General features: G+C 46.9%; 1 protein-coding gene across 1 annotated transcript in view; it reads right to left on the bottom strand.

Annotated features, from left to right (window-relative positions):
* Window positions 1–13699, bottom strand: part of SNTB1 (syntrophin beta 1) — a 116016-nt gene extending 102317 nt beyond the window's left edge. The window contains exon 1 of the mRNA XM_056332632.1: window positions 13045–13699. Within this exon, the coding sequence (XP_056188607.1) occupies window positions 13045–13567 (523 nt within the window). The 5' untranslated portion in view covers window positions 13568–13699. The remainder of the gene's footprint in view (window positions 1–13044) is intronic.
* Window positions 13700–21587: the final 7888 nt, after the last annotated feature.

Raw genomic sequence — 21587 nt, 5'->3', positions numbered from 1 at the left:
GGCTCTGCCAGCCTTCAGACACACAAAGCAGCCAGCCGGGATAAAGTCTGCAAGCAAACGTTTTGATTATGCAGTTAACTTGTTCAGCTACAACTGCAGGTTTTCCTGCATAATCAGGCTGATAAACATCAAACTTTTTCTGATGCTGCCTCCCACCCTAAATGATGCAGTAAGAGGCAAGAAAGGAGGTTAATGACATCCAGAAAAAACAAGGGGGGTTGGCGTGGGGGCAAGAGGAGCATTGTATCATTGGGTCAGAGGCAAGACACGCAGAGACTTTGGGCCTGGTGTACTCTGCAAACCCAGAATATCTCTGGTGACTGTCACAGTCTGGCGTTACAGACTGCAATGGCACCAAGGTAGTAGCAAACTAGTTTGTCCAGGAGAACCATGTGTGCATTGGCAGTGCTATAGAGAGGGCAGAAGGGCACTTAAAAAACTCCCGTTCAACAGGAAAGCCGTCAAATTTCTGCTGGGTGCAGCTTTTTGGAGAAAACACAGCTCTACAAACCAGCCTTCACCTGCAACTACATTTTTGTTGTCTCCAAAAACAATGACTGCTTCCTGCTCCAGTTTAACTTTATTTTTAGTGTGTCTAAAAAACACGTTGCAGAGGTCAGAGCTTAGCTCTGAACGAGAAAGAAAACCTGAAACACCCTTTGGAAAGCTGGTGATACGGTCTCTGTCACCCTGGAGTTTGAAAGTAACTGTGGAGGTTTCAGAAGTAACGTTTTGATTGAGACAAGGACCCACAGCTTAGGCACAGATCCGACTGCGCCAAATTATTCAACCTTGGTGATTAGCACAGAAAAGTAGAATAAGAAAGAACAATTGTTTAAACAATTATTATTGCACAAAATGACTGAACTCAGAGACTGAACTCCTGCCGCATCTATTTTACAATGCTGCTTTTACAAGGTCTTTGGGGCAGCAGAAAGGGAGGAGGGACAAGTCAAAAGGGTTGCAGAGGGGGAGTACTGAGTCAGGTTTGCTAAGCACAGTAAAGCAGCATGTTAACAGAGAGGCTCAACTGAAAAGCTTGCGAGCGGGTTTGTTCAGCCATGCAGGAAGCCAGCGAAGTGAGTCACCCAGGAAGGACCAAAGAACTGTCCGTATTATTTTAAAGGAGAATGAATGCAGTAGGTATCAGAGACACCTCTTTTTCCCCCATCAGAGATTTACGTCAATATTGCTTGCTAAAAAATACCCTAATCCCATGGAAATCAATGGGAAAGCACATGCCAACTCAAAGAGGAGGCGGCTTTTGCTCTCCTACCTTCTGTTCCACAGTCACTCCCCTTTCTTGGCACTCTCTAGCAGATGGAAGGTTGTCCCCACTAGCCTGGCTATCACCCACTCATCGCTGGAGGCTTGGCTGCAGACAACCAGACACAGTCGGGTCTGGGTGGAGAACACTGACCCTAAGAAAAAACAAAATTGCAGGTGCAGCCTCCTGCAAAGCACTCCAGCAAATGAACCAACCCAGAAACTCCTTCAGAGCAGGTATTATCAAGATTCTATTTATTTCCATTTTCATAGAACAATTAACTTAATCTATACAGCACTGACAACAAACAAATTCTGTCTTGGATATGAGCAAATGCATGTACAAAACACATGCAAGCTCATGGCATATGCTATATGTGTTTACCCACCTGTACCTTGTGCCCATGACAGAATCGCTGATAGATGTTTATAGCGGTGTCAACACCAGGGCTAGGTCAGCTCTGGAATTAAACAGTGACATTTAAACCAACATCAGCCAACACAATAGTGAACAGAAAGCAAAAGGAAAATAAAAAACAAAATAATTCATTGTATAGTCCCCCACAGAAATAATTTCCCACCCTTCATGGTTTCATGAACATTTCTTGATTCCTTCATATGCATACAATTCTACACAAAGTCTTCAACACAGCAAGACCTAAAAAGGTAGTGGCCCAATTTAATTTACAGCTGCATTGAGGAGGTATTAAAATTACACTTAGAAGAGCTATTTTAGGCAAGCTTTAGAGACTCAAGAAGTTTCTTCCTCATTTCCCTCTGAAATCAAGACTTCTAATAAGAGCTTCATTGAAACAACGAAGCATAGCCCCAGAACTATGACTAACTGAAAAGATCAAATGTAAGTTTCTTACAGGAATTCATGTAATATTTCACTTGTGACTTCTCCACTGGAAGCATATCTGTCTTGGCTCGTACCAAATATACATCCTTATCCACTTTGCACAACATGCATATTGATAGAAAAATAACAGAACAAAGTGATTAAGGAGAACAGCATGCGTAAAGTTTCCAAAGAACAGAATAAATACCTTAAATTATAAAAATTAATTACACATTTTAAGAAAGTGAGGAAAAAAACTACTGCATTGAGTTGGTCAAAACTTTCCGGCCATGAAAATTGCCTGTTGATAAATGTGGCACAATTGCAAAGATTTTCCACGAGAAGAAGGTACATTGGGCAATTCTCTGCTATTCCATACAGAAAATCCTACTTAGAAAAAAAGCAAGTTCAAATTAGCCTTTTGAAAGCAAATTGCTTTCTTTTTAAATATAAAATGCCATTTCAAAATTAAAACATCGTAAAGATTTCCACAGAAACTTGTATGTTTTCAGGTCAACCCTTCCTTTCCTTCCTCAAAACCCCAAAGGTATTTATTCTCAATATTTTATTAAGAGTGTGAACCTTGAAACCTTTCTAAGGTCTTAAGACCATTTATGCACGTGGACAAAAAGCTCTGCAAGGATTTGAAAGAAAGCTCAAGCGTTAAATACTAACATTTCAAGGTATGCCTAGCATATCAACACAGAATGGTCCTAGCATAGCAGTCCTTACACAGGCAAAGACCAGAGTCAATTTAAGTTTATTTTTATTGGGTGAGGTTTACAATATGCCCAACTCACTATTTATTTCCTCAAGGCTTCACAGACAAAGTGCTGCTCTTTTGATAGTCTATCCCACATGTTTATTAAAATAGATATAACACAGTGAAAGGAAAAGATAAAACTGACATAGGATCATTTTGAGTTTCAGGGATATTTTATATGCTATCTCTTAGAACTTCAATTTATGGCTTTCCTTAACGGAGCCTTTCAGGTTGATTTTAACGTGTTAAGTGGAAAATCCACTCGTTTGTTACTGCAATGTTTTCTTTATGACCTGCCCTCGTACATCACTTACGTCTGCTTATTTATACAGATAGCTGTTCGCTGAATGGACTAGGAACTTCTTAAACCTAGTTTCTTTAACTTGCATTCTTCCAGAGTTAAAATGTTTTCTTTTATTGCCTTTTTGGTCAGACATTTCTCCAGTGTTCCACAAACATGAAGACAACTGAAGTTACTATGAGGTTCTTTTCTCTTTTAAAATTTAAATTTTAAATTTTTAAAAGAATACAGATTTCCCCCTCAGGGCTAGACAAGAGCCATGTCTACAAATATACCAGCATCAGCCTGCAACTCAATCGCTGTCCCTAAAGACGGCGCCAGCAAAAGCCTCAAAAGCAACAATGGCTTCAAGCAGATTAGCTGTGGCATCTGCAGCACCTTGAGGTTTGTCCACAGGTTTAAGTGTTGCTTGTGTCTGTCCCCACCACTGTGGTCAGGACTTCCTCAGCTGTTTGGAGAATTTGTGCTATGTTAACCCTTGGACCAGCCATTTAGCCAAGCTTCTGAAATCTAGATGGGTTTAATTCAGGCAAAGCACATTAATAACACCTGGAGCTCTTCACCAAGAGCCTACTGTCATCATCCAAGTCATTCCAGCTTGAAGCTTGCTCCCTTCTCTTGCAGTAAGCACATCTTCCTGACTTTATTCGACGGAGCTCACAATCAGTGACATCCCCAGCTCTGGAAGAGGCTTCACAGAGGTGTGATACGTAAAGCCCCTCCATACAGCCAGGACAGCCCACCATGCTGCCCTCACAGCAGAGACCTGATGGGTAACACAGGGACTAGCTCAGCCCCTCCAGACCTGGCAAAACCCCAGCAGCGTAAAGCTGGTAGCAACCGTGTTGTCTTCAAGCACATTTGAAGGTCAAGCCTCAAACAAGGGAAGCCTGTTGATGGTGTTGTTCATTACAGAAGTATGCATATAAATACACCTTATGGTGTGTGTCTCTGTGCCTAGGTACATATTTATATAGTAGGTAACCCTGCTGGTTCTCTAGAGACACCCCTCCATCCTAGCCACATATCGCTGATGGAGGAGGCTGGGTACCAGGAAAATCTGTCACTGCATGAGACAGGACAAATAAGTCAAAAGGGGCGGAGAGTTACCAAGAATCATGTGCTCTTTGGGAAACAACGGTAATTTGGAAGCCATTTTTCTGTCCACAGCATACCCAACACGGAAAAAAAAAAGCAAACAAAAAACCCACAAAGCAAACCAAACCTAAAAAATAATCCCACAAAACAAAACAAAAAATCCCCCAAATCAACCAAAAAAAAAAAAAAAAAAGCCACACACAAACAATTCAAGCAGCAAGTACTGAAGGTAAATCCTGCTCACCTCATTCCTGGAAAATATTCCTGAACATCCAGTAATTAAATCCCTCCTTTGGCTTCATGTCAGCAAGAGAAGGATCCTGCTGGCTCCTGCCTGACAAGAGTAAGACCAACCGGAAGCTGCCTGCTACGAGGGAAACCACATCTGCCACTGCTGTCCTGCCAGCCCCCCTACCAGCTCCATCCTTCCAGGCTGCTTCACAGTGATTAAAGCCCAAACTCCAGGATAAACAGATAAACTCTCGCTGCCCGAGGTAAAACTATTAGTTTACAGCAGCTTCCTAAGCTACATGCTGGATAACAGTAAACCTCTCCAGCATCTTCATCTTCTCACAGCTGCCTCTTGCTCCACTTGTAGAATCCGAGCCAATGGCAGTTAAAACACAGGTGTCAGGATAGTAAATCATCCTGAAAACAGCTATTATTGAAATAACTCAGACAAGAGTGGAGGTACGTTATTTCCACGGTATAGCTTTCAATACTCCCTCATAACTACTTGATTATGTTAAAAGCCAAAACAGGTATTGCACCAGCAGAAGATGCCTATGGCAAATGAACATAAAGCTTAACTAATGGTCCCGTTTCCCTGAAAGTGCACAAGGCTGATAAATAGTCCCATGAGGTCACGTTATCTGTTGAAGCAAATCAGTTTAGTGCCTCCTTTGCCAAAGGGAATTCATATTCTGATACAGTCCTTTTATAAAAAAAAAAAAAGTTTTAAAATTTTATTTTTATATTATGTCTCTAACTTTTGGATACTTGGGAAAAAGGATCCTGTTTCTCAGATACCCATACCAGGAATTTACCATTTTTTAGCATGCTATTAAAGTGAACAGAAGCTATTCACACAGATGCGCACACACACACAAGTTACTCACCTGTGTGGTGCCTGAAGCAGACTCACTGCTCAAATACATTATCATCTTTAGACGGAAACATCCCTGAGCCATGAGGAATAAACCCAGCCACAGCCTTAGTTCTGATGACTTTTAGAGCTGTGCCAACTAGCATAACTTCCAACAGTTCAGCAAAAAGCTGCACAACATTTTTAGGAGGAGTGTGCTGTATGTTAATCATTTCTAATCAGAGATAGTTTCTCCACATCTACTGTTCTGGCTCATTTCCTTACAATTAAGAACTCCATTTTATTCAATGGCTACAATACAGATGTGTTGCTTTGGCAGTGACCTACCCTGTCATGCCCTTAGTGTATGCGCAGTGAAAGCTGTAACGAGTTCAGCAGTTCAAGTTCAAGACAGACAAAATTAAAGCCAGACCGTAACAGAAATGTACAGTAGCAGCAGCCGGAAATTCAACTCTGCCAAAAAGTTATGCAGAAATTATGTCGCTTAATTTACGTGAAGGAACAAACTTAACCCAACAGCAAAGCAATACCTACCTAGCGGTAAAGCAATCTGAAGGACTAGTCACAGTTGATTAAACCTTTTGTAAGCAAGTCTGTTAAATTACATTCTGGAGAAAAGTATGTTTTGAAAGCTAAGCAGACAATGGACTAACCAATTTTGTCTTTTTCCAACTTCTCCTGCAAGCAGAGTTAGGTAAAAAACTCTCACATCCTCGTTCATTATTCAGTGTTGCTGGACTGAGAGGTTGCAAGCTGCTGGGAGCCGTAATTTCAAGGAATCCTCTCTCTTCCAGAAGTGCAAGGCACAGAAGGCAAGGTCATTAACCATCTTTTGAAGCACGGAGACCAAGCCTCACAGAACAGCTTTCTCGGTCCTGCAAAATAGCAGCTGACAGCCATTTATTTAAGAGCACAAAGGAGGCTCGTAACACACTCTCCAACACGTAGCACTCCACACTTTCTACATACCTTGTAGTTTCTCACACACTTCTCTAGCCCAAATTAGCCATGCCTTACCTCAAACATCTTCTAACCCCCTCCTTGCAGTGATGCTCCTCAAGGCATGTACAAATGCTGCCACTCCCCTGATGTACCTTCCCATCTCTACCATTAACGACCTTTGTCCCCCTGCCAAAACAGACTACTTATTCCTACTATTCAGGCTCCTAGCTCTTTCCCAATCCACCACAACAGTATGATGCTCTCCCTGACTGCTCAAAGTACAGATGTCCTGGCAAAGACCCTTAGCACAGACACAGCTCATGCTGACAGCAGCGTTTTTCTCTGCCTGACATCATTTAAGGTTTGGAGAGGTGGCACAGCTGAGCCAAGTGAAGCTCACTTCACACCAGCTACAGCTGCTGTAGCAAGACCAGTGGGGGGTCAGGAGCAGCTAAGAGAGGTGACTCTCACTCACCTCCACCTACCCCATCAAGGCCAGCAAAACTGCATTATATAGGCTATTCACAAACCCTATATGATATATAGTTCAGACTTTTTGCATGTTCTAGAAACTGTTGCCATCCCTTCTTCACCAACTATTTTTCTGAGATGCTTGAAGAATTTTTTTCAGCTTTGGAAAGCCAGTCTCCCATGCAGTGCCAGGACAGCTTTGTTCCCATCATATTTTGTTCATTTACATATGCTATTGCTCTCTTGAACTACTGTTTCCTCTGATTTCCCTTCTCCTTAAGTAGCTATACCAGTTCTAACAAGTAGCCATGGCAACATAATCTTGCAGAATAAAGTATAAAATAATCCTACGATCTGAAATCTAAATTAGAAAAATGGAATGGAAATAACACTTATGAACTCTGAATGCACGCAAATGGATGTTATACTTACAGTCAAATTTACAGATAAATTACTACCAGGAGAAACTCCACACCAAGTGTTATGAAAACAGCAAGATTAAGAAAGTAAAAAAAAAAAATAAATAAATTAAATTGTTCCAAACCTATACCTGAAACCATTAGCCTACTGGGATCAGTACCTGTATTGGGCTGTTCCAAATCCAACTCTAATTTGAATTACGGAGTCTCCTCACCAGCTCCCTCGGGACGGACACGCAGCAAGCGTTCCTGACCGTGGCAGGGATCGGGGGAGGCCAGTGCTGCTGGCCATCACTCATGTAAAAATGCCTTCCTGGGAAGGTGGGACTGGCCTTCAGTGAAAAGGCATCTGCCACAGCAAAATTAAGATACAAACACTGTTTCATTCCCCATAGCAAAAGCCTTCAGCTTTCAATTTTACTCAAACAGTTTAAAGATTCTTCAAAGAGTTATACCAAGTTTTCAATTTAATCTTCCACAAAGGAATTACTGCTGGGATTTTAAAAAATGCTTTTTTTTTTTCTAATGATACTTAACATGTAGACTCTGTATGTGCAATTGAATCCCAGATCCCTAGACACATTTAATCTTCTAAGCGCCCTTAAGGAGCTGGTACTAAGTCCCTTCTATAGGACTTAGTATATGATTTCCAAGGTGGGTGGGCTGAGGGGGCACCCTGCACTTGGTTCAAATAAATCCAAGAATGTGTTGCCCACAACTGCCTTATTTTCATTACAGTAACCGAGAAAAAGAACTTGTACCAGATTTACTGCAAGAAGATGTACTGATTCTTATCTGTGAAAAGTGATACAGGCTGTCTGGACTGCTAAATTAGCTTGTAATCTAATCTAATCAATGAAAGACACATCAAGTGTTCCCACTCAAGCTTCCCCATCAGCTGCAGGCAGCTGAAACAATCAAACCCGAGATTCTCAGGGACTGCTTAGACCTGCTATTCTTGAGAATAAGATTACCTGCTCCTTTCCCTTTCAATTTCACTTTCAAACTGATGTGTGCCAAGGGCAGCTACACAGGCTATGAAACATGCTACAATCTCCAAGTATAAAGCATTTCCCTAACTGATATTTCGCTGGCACCAAAAAAAAAAGTTCAAGTGTTTCCTCCTTACATTTACTAGAAGTGTAAAGAGTAACTATGCATACAATTTGTAATCACTGAGATTTACAGCCCTGACTGTAGTAAGTATTTATGTCACGTAGGCACTTATTAAGTGCCCTGTGCCTCATTTTTTCCCTATACTTGTAAGAGACACACTTTCTTGGATAAATATTGTATTTTGTTAACCCCCAGAAATCTCCTGAAATCTCCTGTTGTCAGTACTTTACTGAAAGACAATGAAAACATAGATAAGATAGGAAAATACAGTCAACAAGTAGCCCCTGCCTATTTTACATTATTTGATCATGTAATTCACACAAGCAAAATTGTTTCGCTTCACCCAAAGAAAATTTTAAAAGGGTAGGAAGGGGAGAATTCTTACAACTCTTACAGGAATATTGTTTGGAAAATAATACATGTTACTATGGTACAGGCTGCACCATGCTTATTCTCACATTGCTTTAAAGCTGTGGATTATGCTCAAGAGGGCTAGAGAAGAGGGGACTATAGTCTACCATCCATACCCTAAAATTCACAATGCAGGAGGCTGCCTCTCAGTGGGAAATTTCTGCAAACCCACATAGGCTGCGAGCGCCACTTCTCACGGGAGCTGTAAGCCCTACCTTGCAATTGTGTTAGCTTAACTGGGAATCGCTCAAAACCAATTAAAAACTCTAGCAACACTGAGAAGATACTCCTTTTCCTGCTATGTACCTTCCACCACCATCATCAGAAGCTCATCCGCACACATTTAACAAGTTAGGAAGTGATGCAATTGAAACAAATATCCTGCAGCCAGCTAGCAAAAAACATACTAATGTGGGGAGGGGGGGGGTTCACCACATCCAAATACAGCATCATGCAGAAGGGCCCTGTCTGACATCAGCACAGGCTACCTCAATTTTTCATTTTTTCACCGAACACGTAGAGAATACATGCACAACCAGCTTGATTACAGAGCATGCCGAGGGACTGCTCTCATCTAGGATGCTCTGATAAAAGCAAACACCTTTCGTGTCTTGAGAGTCACTTGAATGTAATGTGCTTCACATGGCACAAGAGAGGCTCTTGATTTTCCAAAGTGCTTATTTAAGAAGACCCGGTTTAACAGAACCGCAGGGAAATTATATGTACAAACAATAGCTGTCATGATAATTTTAGCTGCCTTCCACGCCTTCAAATAAGCACTGTACCAGGAGGCTGTCTCATCTCTCACATAGGGGAATTATTTGTGCTCCTGAACGCGGTTGAGAAGCTCCGTCCTGATGTTCTGAACACCTGAGAAGCCACCCAGGGCTGACAAGCACAACACCAGTGCTTCCCCTACCCCTGCTCACTGGCTGCTTTGCTCCCCTGCACCTGTGCCCAAGCTGTGACGGAAAGCTCACAGGAAATTAAACCCTGCAGGCAGAAGAGGTCCATCCCTGCAGATGAGGAGAGAGCAGGATTTCTTAGGGCTCAGGTCCTTCTTCACTATCACCTCCCTCTCCTCTTGAATCTTTTGCCTTACAGCTCCTCCTATGGCAATGCCGCCTGTTGCCTTATTTCCCTTCCATTTACCAAATCCGACCTGATTTCAAGGCACCCTGGCCAATGCCACAGATCAGACTTGTAAGAAGGAACGGATACTTTAGCTTAGCAGCTGGACTACACAAGTGAGGACTGCAACAGACTGGTGTCCTTCAGCAATGGAAAATGAGAGGACAGAACAACTTTGCAAGGCTATTAAATTTGCTAGAGTAGGACCTCTCCCAGTGTGCTTTACAGCTGTGCCCACGCCCCCTCCCCAGCACAGCTACGGCAGCCATGCCACCCCTAAACCTTCAGCACGCAATCTCTTATTCCCACAGCTCGGAGACAACGATCAACGCAGCAAAAGGGGCAACTGTTAAAACGAAGCATTGCCCCATCCCTTCCCCTTTTCTTAGGCCTTCCTCCTCCTGCCACCCACCCCAGTGCCAGCCCTGCTGCCCACACACAGTGCAGAGGGCTGGGGAGGGATTTTCTGCTCCCTTCCTCCCCACACAGGAATGCAGGAGAGACTACAGTTCAGTGCTGAGTTAGTAAATGCCTCATTTCACTGAGCAAGCAATTTTAGGAAGGACACTATATAACAGACAGGCTCCAGCACTCTGATGGTGGGTCTGTTGAGCCATACTGACCACATCTTCACTGCTGATAACCCCTATGAAATTCAACTGTAAGACCTTTTCGAGGAATGCACAACGCGTTGGGTAATACCCAGAGCCCTGTTGCACCATGAAATGTACCCCTTGTGCTTCACACCTTGCCGTGCCTTTGCAAATTTGGCTTTCTGGAAGTCACAAGCAAGTCTCAGAATCTCCCTGAAAAAGTCAATGTTACATTTTTGACCCTGGGAACACATGCTGGCATTGCTCTGTCAATTAGAGAAAGATCCTAGAGAGGAGCTGCACAGGGGTCTTGCCTGCCCCAGCACAGGCTGCTTTTTTGTGATACAACTCTCTAAGAAGTCAGGAAATGGCAAATTCCTATTGTCTGGAAGAAAAGGAAAATCAAGGCTCTCCCTCCTATACTTTAAAGGGAAAAAATACTTTTGGATTTTTCTTGCTTTAGTAGTAAAAAGACCGGTTTAGACTGCACTACCAAAGAAAGAGTTTCAAAGTTAGACATTGAATCCCAGAGAACTGTTTTATACTGCGTGTTCACACAAGCCATTCATGTAGAGAGGTTCCTGGCTGAAGGGAGTAGCGTCTCTGGGGCAATGCTGTGGCCAACTCTCATTTTGGTTACTCCGCTGAAATAGCCAGAGAAAGGCAGGACAAAACACTAAGTTCAGTGCCAGAGTATTTTAAATCTGAAGAGGGATGACTACTGAAATACACTCTCGATTTACAAATTACAAATTCAATTGCAGAAACATCCACTGAGGCACATCAGCCTTCACAGAGCAAAGAAAATGCAAGAAAACAGCTGCGATGAAAGGAGGGGAGAGAAAGAGGGTGCTGAGTCCACGCTGAAACAGCTTCATCTTCACTCTTACCGGGAAGAAAACTGAGGGATTTTTTTTTAAAGACTGGTACAGCAGCAGCCTGTTCAGGTGGTTACTGCAGGCACTACAAGGAGGGAGGGAGACCGTTGCAAGCACGATGTGCTGTCATTGGATCACACCAAAGCTCAGCGGTTGCCTGGCCTGCACCCCAGGAAGCCCTTAAACTGCATAAAACAAACCAGGGACAGAATTCAGATGCACCAGCCTCAATTCAGACCTCAAAAAGAAGCTCCTGTTAAGACTTCACAGGTATCTTTATCAACAGTTCAGCTGCAGCAACTGAGGACGCTATGCACTTTGGTCCCATGAGCAGCACTGGGCATGCGGGGGGGGGGAGACACAATTGCCCTCAGCTTCTTAAATCCTCATGGGGCACTAACTCCTTCACAGTTTTCACTGTCAAGTGGAGAACACCAGTTTCTCAGCACACATGACTGCAGATGATGTTTGCTCCTCCTGTCTTCCCTTCAAACTTTTTCTGTAACTTTCTGCCATAGCCGGCTGCTCAGGGGTGACCCTCAGCTGTGCCTCCTAACCAGCAGCAGCACCTCCTTTGCTTCTCTGAAGGAGCACCATGAAGACACACGTGAAAAAAACATGTGGTAGCAAAGGGGCTACAGGCACAGGGAGGTGGGAGCACGGATGGCTTGGAGGAAGGCAACGGACAGCACAGGGAATGACAGCACAGCAGCATGCCTCAGATGCCACTGACCTCCAGGTAAATGAACTTCTCAGCCAGTGTGTTAATCGCTTTACCAAATCCGTGCCAAGGGCCTTTCTGAAGCTGTTCATACTCTCAGGTGGAGCAAGTAAATTAGCCCTTGTAAGAAGACAAGGATCAAACACCTGTGAACACCTCTCAGGAACTCACCGTCCTGGGGAACCTGGCTTCTGCTTCTACTTGCTCCCTGCCCAACACCCGTCCTGTTCGGGGGGCGGGCACCCTCCCTCCACACACACCAACGTCTGCTCCTTACTCTGGGCTCGGCTGCTGAGGCTACTCCTTCCAGAACCGTTTCAGTCACCCTCGAGAAAGGAAAGCCACTGCTTTGCAGGGACAGTTACCGTGTCAGGGAGGCACTGCCAGCTTCGTCCAAGTCTCTTTGCCTCCCTCATCCCTAGTCGGGAGTGGGGTGGTGGAAGGAACTGGGGGAGAGAGCGGTGGCGGGCATTTCCAGATGGCTGGGCTGGGGGAAAGTCTCCCAAGCCCTTACGGTCCGGGGGGTCGCTTTACTCCTTACCCTGTCCTCTCCCGGCACCCAACTCCCCCCCCCTTTCTTGGGCTGAAAAGCCACGAAAACGCGCAGACGGCAGATCCCGCGGATCCCTCACCCGGAGGGGCTCGGCCAGGCTCTCACCCTGGAGCCGACCCGCCGCCGCTACCGGCCGGGGCTGGGGGGCTCCGCCGGCTGCTTCGGAGCCGGAAACTTCCCGCCCGGCTGCCCGGTAACGCGCTTGTCCCCGCCGGAGGGGCCACCTTAACGCGTACCGTCGGGGGTCCCGGCGCGGTGTAAGCTCTCCCTGCTGGAACGACGCCCGGAGGAGCGGACCGAGACGCACGGAGGCACCTCCTCACCCCCCTCGGCTCGGCTCCGCCGTCTCTCCGGCTGCCGAGCCCACCTGCCCCCCCAAGCCCGCCGCCCCGGGCCGTGCCGGCGACCCGGCTGCCCCCCGGCCCCCGCCCCTACCTTCCAGCAGCACCTCCTTGCCGGCCCGCTTGAGCGCCTGCACCGCCTCGTCGTGGGTGGCATCCCGCAGGTCGGTGCCGTTGACGGCCAGGATGGCATCGCCCACGTAGAGGGCCTGGGTCTGGTCGGCCGCCAGCCCCTTGAAGATCTTGCTGATGAGGATGGGCATCTTATTCTCCTTGCCACCCTTGATGCTGATGCCCAGCCCGCCCAGCTCCTGCTTCAGCACCTTCACACACCGCTTCTTGTTGGAGACGGCCTCGGGCACCTGCTCGGGGGGGTCGGTGAAGGCGGTGCGCACCGCCGCCGCCCCCCCGCCGCCCTCGGCCCCGCGGCACGCCGCCCCATCGCCGCCCAGGCCGTTGTGGGCCGCGCCGTCGGGGCGCTCCTCGCCGCTCAGCACCAGCGCCTCGCCGCCCAAGTTGGCGAGCACTTTGTGCCAGCGCTCCCGCACCAAAACTTCCAGCCAGCCGCTGCGCTGCGCCCGGCCGCCCCCGCCGCCGCCCGCCGCCGCTACCGCCATCTTAGGAGCATGCTGGAAGCGCCCAGTGACGGCACCCCCGGCACGGCGCGGCGGTACCGGACTTCAGCCGCGGGGCGGTGAGCTCCCGGCGCGGCGGGGTGGGGCGAGGAGCCGCGGCCGCCCCCCCGGGGCCGCGCCGGGGCGGGCGCACCTGGCGGCACCGCCCGCCGCCGCCGGACCGGGCGCGCGTGGCCGGGGGCGGGGGAGCGCGCGCGTGGCCGGGGGCGTCCCGGCCCACCCCCCACACCCCCCCCCGGGGGGACACGTCCCCGCCGAGCTGTGGCCCCCTGCCAGCCGGCGGGGCGGGGGGCTCCGAGCGCTGGCGGGGCCCCGCGGGGAGCGGCGGTGACGCCCCCGGCTGCGCTGCCCGGGTGCCCGCGGCAGGGGGGCGGTGGGGCCGCGGGCAGGGGGCGTGCAGCGGGAAGGCAACTTTGTGCTTCTCCGAGACTTTTTTATAACGCGGATTAGAAGTAGTCGGTGGCACAGAGGGAGCGTCGATTCCAACTGCGTGAACGTAGAACCCCCGTCGTTCGGCGGCTCAGCGGGAGGAGGGCGGTGACTGTCACCGGTACTTCTGCGCATTTTGGAACTGTTCTCTTTGCCCTTTGGTTACGAAATTTTAGGGCTGGTGGAGGCCACGTTGCCCATTTTGCAGCTTCCCCCTACTCGCTTTCCTCCTCGGAAGCAGCTGCGTGCCTAGTGAGGGGTTGGAGGCTCCCGCTAGAGCACCGGAGAGGACAAAGCCTTCACACGGCTGGTTTGGAGATGCCAGCAGAGGGCCTGGGGGTGCTGCCCCACAGTGATGTGACTCTGCGGGCACCAAGCGCATCCTGAATAGCCTTTGTTTCTGCTCCTTGCAGAACAGCTCTGGCTCCTTCCTAAACTGGGCTGAAAACTCCAGCGGTTCTGGAGCGTTTGGTGCATGTGGGAGCAGCACTTTGGGGAGGTCAGGATGGCTAGTGACAGTTGTTAGTTCCATTCGTTTCAGTCACGTGGGTCCCTAAATGCCGCATGTTGCTCCTCTCTGAAGCAATGCCACTCATTCCTGACACCTGGGCTTTGCTCCCAGGTGCAGACAAGTGCCCCAGGTTAACGCGGGCTGGGCAACCTGGGGTCAGCCTAGGTAGGACCTACATACAGGATCACCCCGGGACAAGCTTGCCTTGGTTTCCAAGGGCCTCTCGGGCCATGCCCCTCGCGGTGGGCTACACATCCCCTTCCCTCCAAAAGATGGCAGAAGGTGGCTCTGACTCAGCCCTCCTACATCTGTGCACGGGTCCGTCCTGCCTGGTAGGAATGCAACCCTGCACCTAGGGAGAGCCAGAACCCACAGGTGATGGGTTATTCAAGGATAACGGGTGGGCGGAGAAAATGCAGACTGAAGAGAGGTCTCTTCATTTCTCATGTTAATTAACGCAAGGTGAAAAGCTATAATTAAGGTTTCAGGGCTGTGAAGCCAGAGTGAAAAGCGGCATGTCCCGCTAAACCTGAACAAGGCACCTAAACCCGAGATGGGAGGAGGAGGCTGTAACACGCCCTTTTCTCCAGCATTTCTCACTAGCTAATTTAGGTAGCTCAGCTACAACACCCTGGGTGTTTGGGTGGGTGCTTTTTTTTTTTTTTTCAATCCCATTCCCAGGTGCCAGGCGTAGTGAATGAGTGTGCTTGTTCAGTTCCAGCAGCTTCAGGTAGGTGAGAGAAGGGGTGGGGAGGAAAGGACAGGCATGCAAAAATCTAGTGTTGCAATGCTGACTGTCCTAGCACTCACATTCCTCTGTAGGTCTGAGCCCAAGTGACCAAGCTGACTTACCAAAATGGGCACCTCTGTTTTCCAAGGGATCAGCTCTTACCGATTACTTTATATTTTTTTCTTCATGAATTAGTAAAGAAGCAGTGCTGCTGCTAATGGAAATGTGACTCTAAGTATTTTTTTTTTTAAGTCATTTCAGAAAATTTACAAGGAAAAAAATATTCAGATGGTTTCTGTCCTGTTGTGAAAAGGTAATAGAGGAAGGAAAGGAAATGTTTAATGCCTCACACTTCTCCTTCAGTGCGCTGTGCGCTTGGCTGTGTTTGCCGAGTGCGTCTGGTTCTCCGGTGGGGTTCCCATGGAACTGCCTTGTATAGACAATTGCACCGCGTGTATCTGAGAGCTGTGCTTGTTCCAGCTATTTTCCCTTCCCATTCCAGCAGAGGTAAATAATAAAGTTTCCTAGGGCCAGCATGCAATATATTGGTCCCTGGTATGAAAAAGTCTTTATAGCAGTTTTCATTGCCTCCTCTTCCCCTTTCCTCCCTGCCTTGGAGCTGTAAGAAAACAGAGGTGACGTTTTAATCTTGAAAATAAAAGACAAGGAAGATAATGTCAGAGATGCTAAGGCACAGGCCCAAGACAAATGGTATCCCAGATTGTCTCCCTGCCTAGAGACAGCATGATTGATACCTGATGTCTGTGCTTCCCTGTCCTAGGAGTGCAGACTTGCAGTTGTGTTTGTGTACCCTGAGTCTCTGTGTACCCCAAGAGCAACTTCTGGCTGCTTAACTGAGGAAAAGAAATGAAAGAGAGAAATAAATGAGACTTCTTCCTTGGTACCCCTGCCAATAGTACCATCCTCAGGTCTGCTAATCACACCTGCAAGGGTAGTTTCTGAAATACAGGTTCATGCAGCAGGAGCAGGAACAGAAGATAAAAAATAGGTGTTTAATTGGGTGTGCAGCTATTGAACGCCCAGGTTTGCAACAGAGAAAACTGTTCCTCCAAAGTCAGCTGCTGGTCCCTAGTGGTTTCAAGTGCATGGCAGAGTGCAAATTCCTAATTTCAGCTACAAGCTTCTCCTGACAGTGATGTTTCTCACATAATCTGTAAATACCCTCACTGCAATTGTAGTGTTCAGGGTGACTATTTGCGAGGAAGCCAGGATGCGCAGTGGCACGGGTAGGAAGACTTTCAGTGCAGACAAAGCTTAACAAAAAGTCTCTCTCCATCACTTGCCGTTCTGAAAGGGTCTGCTGTGGAAAAGGGACCCTTTCAAACAAGTGAAATAATCATCTTTTATGATTTGAATTTAAGCAGCATGTAAAAGCCTGAACTAGATTAGGGGCCCTTTCACTCGTGCTGTATAAACAAATTGTTGGGCAAGATAATGTTAATAGCTGCTGTTGAATAGGTCTTTGATCTGCGCTGGACTGTGAGCTCAGCTAAAGTGAAGGGGCTAAATGGAAGGAGCAATTCAGTGAACTGGAAGAAGTGAGGAGGTTGGAAAAGACAGAAACTGCCTCCCGGGACAAGGAGCACCAAAGCACATCCAGGTCAGCAGCACAGCAGTGATGTCTGACACATTGCCTGGGTGCCCAAGCAAGGGGAAGGGGTTTGTGGGGTGTGCATGCAGGTGAGAACAAAAATACAGGAAAAGCAGTGCAGAAAGTGTTGGGAGGGTGATGCTGAGGAGGTTCTTCAGGCTCAGCTTTACCAGAGGGGCTACTGGAGAGTCAGGACACTGCCTGTTCTTGGTTTTTTTCCTCTAGTTTTCAGGCAAAGAGGTCGGTGTTCACATCTTCTGTAAATAAACTGGCCTTCTGACAGCACCACCATTGCAAGGCCACATACGCAAACTCGCCGCTCAAACAGCAGTGCAGGGAACACAGCTCCCACCCCACTTCCAGGCAGAGAAGATAAGGATTCAAGAGAACCTTTTTATAGCTGTGGCTTCTTTATGACTGCCTGTGCTATTCTGTAGCACAGAAGTAATTTTTGAAGGACTTTTGGGAGACGTTCAAGCCCTTCTAGCACTTTTTTTCTTCCTTTTTACATTATCAGTGTAGCAATGATAGCTCTAAGCCAGCTCATTCAAAATGCCTTTAAATTGGAAACAGGGTTGAGATCCTCAAACATACTTCAGATGGCAGAGGTTAGACAAAATCAGGTCTGGATAATGATGTTCCCATCTTGTTACCCTGACACCGACCAGCTCAGCAGACGGATCTAGACAGGAAGGAAGTCCAGTGTCGGAAGCCCAGTGCTGGAAATCTGACAGTAATGAGAGAGCTGGAAGGGAGTCCAGTTCCTCCAGTGATCCCAAACACTGCAGCAGCCAAGTTTAAGTAAGTCTTTCTGAGAAACGTGCCTGAACTTAACCTACTCGTTCCCCCATGGCAGCCCCTCCTATGTCTTATGCATGCTGGGATGCAGCAGGGCAAGCTCCAGCCCTGATGCAGGTGCCCCTGTTGCATGGCGGTGGGACCTCTCACTTGACCGGTGTCACGCCTTGCAACAGGCATGGCCATTGGGGAGCTGGCAATCCACCCAGTCCCCCAGAGCGATCCACCCCTTCCTCAGCGCTGAGGGAGCCTGTTGGCTTTAATGTCAGCATTCAGCTATCATTACTCATTGGCGCTGGTGGGGTTATGGAGATGTCAAGACCGCCTGAAGATCTTCATAATCTGGAGGTTGCATCATGGCTTATTTTCAAAACTATGAAAGCATTGTTTTTCTTTTCCTAGTTTGAAGCTATCCAGGTTTTTACGCACATCATGGCATTTAAAAATAAAATTGATGCATAGCGCTGTGCCAGCAAATGCTTCATGCATTCAGTTTTTCAAAGCAAGAACCTACTTGTGTGTACATGAAAGAAGTATGTGTGTGAAATCTGTATGTGCACCTACCCGAGTCACATGTTAGGTAGGCAAACTGAAAGAGTGTTCCCACAGCCAGGGGGTTATGGGTCAGGCTGCAAATGAACACGTCTCCCTTCTGCAAATACAACTCTGGCGCAAGTGAACGCAAAAGCGGGTGCCAGGAAGCATGCAGGTTTCTTGTGTGCACAGATCTGAGGCTGCTTCCTGCTATAGTTAAAATTGCTTTAAAACAGACAACGTAAGCTCAGAACTCTAGAAAGTTTTGCCTTGGCTTCAAAGAATTTTATGAAAGGAATAAAACCAATGAACTCTGAAAATAAAGGTTTATAACTACAGTGTTGATGCTATAGCAGAATTTTTTCTGTCTTGGTGTCCTGCACTTGCTCTGCAGATCTCTTTCAGTGCGTTAGTCTCTTAACTTTTTCATTCCAAGTTACTTTGATCCTGTCCCTATGCAGTTTCTTGAATTAGTTTTTTCTCTCTTGCATACTGATCTCCCCCTGCTCCCTATGCTAAGCTGAATATGTTTTAAAAGCCAAAACCAGAAGGGTTTGCATTGCAGTTATTTCTTGAATATATAATAAATAATGAGGAAAAAGATGGTGGATCTCCAGATTTCATCCAACATGTTTCAGCCCTTTTCATCAGAAACAGGTTAATCTGGTTGGGTGTCAAAGCAACCAAAGCATTTTTACCATCTTGTTCTTTCCTGTTCTTAACCTATTTATTTTTTATAATGCTGCAGGGGTGTAATATGTCATGTGTTAACAACCATGTGATTCTGACCCCACACCCTAAAGTCTTCATGCCTATGTCCTTGACCTGTCAAATCCTGCACATTGCTGCAAGACTCGCTTGGAGATGCCTTGCCTCCCACCCAACTCGTGCTGTGGCGCCTGCGAAGCACACTGTCCATGAGGTCTTTGGGCTTCTCCTGTCCTGGGATCTCCTGCAGTATTTGCTGTCCCCAGACGCCTGTGCCTGCAGCCTGCTGCCCCACAGCAGGAGAGGGGCTGTCAGGCTGTGCAGGTGCAAGAAGTGTTTGCCTCCTTTGTGCAGAGCAGTTCAGCTGGAAAAGTGAGTTTGCTCCTTCTGTAGCCTTGAGCTCCAGCTGTACCCTGGCACAGGTGAACTAAGGTCATCTTTCTCCTTTCCATGCAGCTCCCAGGGCCATAAATCAACCTGTTAGAATGGTGGGAAACAGAAGTGGTCTGCTAGGACAGAAGGGAAATGAAGAAAGGAATTTGTGGTTTGGAATCAGGCAGTTCACCAAGATTGGTCCTGCAAAGACGATGCTGAGCTCACGCTATGGCTTCAGCATGAGTTTGTCTGCCAAGAGCACCCCCAGCCCATGAGAGGGAAGTCACATGGTCCTGCTGGTCACCGGAGGAGAAGGGATCCCTGGGAGTCCCCCAGGACCTTAGCAAGGCTCCCCTACCTACCTGTCCTCATGGGAGCAGCAACTTGATACTTCGAGCAGCAAAGATGTCTCGATTCTTGTCCTCTCGAGTGCCTTGCTCCCTCATCGCCACTGTAAGAGAGGGCAAAGAGGTCAGGCAGCCCCTCTGAGCTCACCCAACAATGAACATGAGCTGCAAACCAGCAGATGGGATCTTGCTCTGACCCATCTCACAGTAGAACTGCATTGGAGCAGAAGTAGTGGGTTTCCCAAGAAATGCCCTGTGCTGCACTTGCGATGCATGGACCGGCAGAAAGCCTGCTCCACCAAGGAATGGGAGAGTACAAACCTGTCACTGGAACACTGGGAACAATAGTGCTCACCTCCAGGTCCTCTATAGTATTATTATTTTTTTTTGCATGTGTATGTGGCATTGCCATATTCTTTTTGTTTCGCTTTCGAGCTCTGCAAGGGATTAGTTCCTCCTCTTGCTCCAGATAGTATCTGTGCTAGTTCTCTTCTCACAGCACTGTGAATCAGGTGTAAGTCCAGGGAGGACAATGGAAGGCTGACCTCGGAGAAAAGAGAAACAGCTTTAGGATATTTTTGATTCTTGGATGTTTCTCTTGTGCTCTAGAAATAAGACACAAAGTACCTACAGTTAATTAAGATGGGAACCATCATGTTGGGGGAATTATGACAATGTGCTTGTTTGCCCAGATCAAATTATAAGGTAGGTCCAGGAGGGAAACTTTGAAGGCATGTTCTTATTTTAATGCAATCAGTCTGAGTTAGCTTTCCATGGGCGGGAATCACTTGAAAGAAAAGCAGCACCAGGGAAGGTGTGTGAGGCAGGGTAGGAGCAGCTCCTTTACACACAGCAGATCCATTCACCGTTAAGATTGTAAAATGGACCCACAGTTTATTGTTAAATCAGAGATTTCTATTGGAAGTAAACCCACCATATTTACAAACCACAAAGTTGCTTTAAATGCCATTTTGAAAAACTGTAAAGGTATTTGACACCAAAATGTAAGTGACATAGGTTATATGACATTAAAGCATCCTTTGCTAATTCCACCTGTTGCACAATGGGTCCTAGGAGGGATGTTTGAGCCCTTCTCCCATCTGCCTGGAAGATTCCTGAAGCAAATTTGCGAAGTGGAATAGCTGTTGCCAAGGGGGGTGAGGAGTTTGTTTTGTTGTTGGGGTTTGGTTGTGGTTTTTTTTTTCTTTATGTCAGTGTTTTCTTGTGTATAGCCCCTGGCCTGCAGGCTCTGAAAGCCACTGTCTTAACTGTGTGGCTGTGGACAAATCAGAGTTTTGTGTCCTAGTTCCTCATCCATTAATGGGCACAGTAATACTTCTCTTTATGAAGTATACTGACCTTATTTAATGGAAACTATCATGTATGCTGGACAATGACACTTCTTAATATTCGGGGTGGAATTAAAGGGTGAGAAAGTCACAGGGGATGCTGAAATCTCTAGATATAATGTCTTCCTCACCACCCTGTAGTGCAAAACCACATCCCCATTAGCTTTTCCATGGTATGCACGCTCTTGGTTATGTGAGAAGGGAACAACAAGCTGTCCTGTCCTGCCCTGTCCTGTCCTATCCTATCCTATCCTATCCATCCTATTTATGGCTGCTGACACTGTCCCTTCTTCTGCCCAAAGGGTCTACCTAGATTTGGTGCTAGAAGCCTCCTGGCATGTGACCAATATATGTAACGTACTAACCAGATGCATTTTTATATATTTAATGTCTCCGCCTCCAGGATTAAAAATCATGTTTAGCATGGATATACTGAATAACTTTCTGTCAGGGTGGAATAGGCTGAATCCTTTTTAAAATTAGTGTCATGGTGAAGGTTAATTTTTTTGCATCTCTGTGTAAGAAGTTTGGTCTTTTGGTAGGTGATACTAGACTGTGCTGAAGCACACTGTTAATGGAAAACATTGCTTCAAATGCTGGGTGGGTTTT

Source organism: Falco biarmicus, chromosome 3, assembly GCF_023638135.1.
Source record: "Falco biarmicus isolate bFalBia1 chromosome 3, bFalBia1.pri, whole genome shotgun sequence".
Taxonomy (NCBI): domain Eukaryota; kingdom Metazoa; phylum Chordata; class Aves; order Falconiformes; family Falconidae; genus Falco; species Falco biarmicus.
Note: the sequence above shows the minus strand (reverse complement) of the source record. Positions and strands in the feature narration are given on the sequence as shown.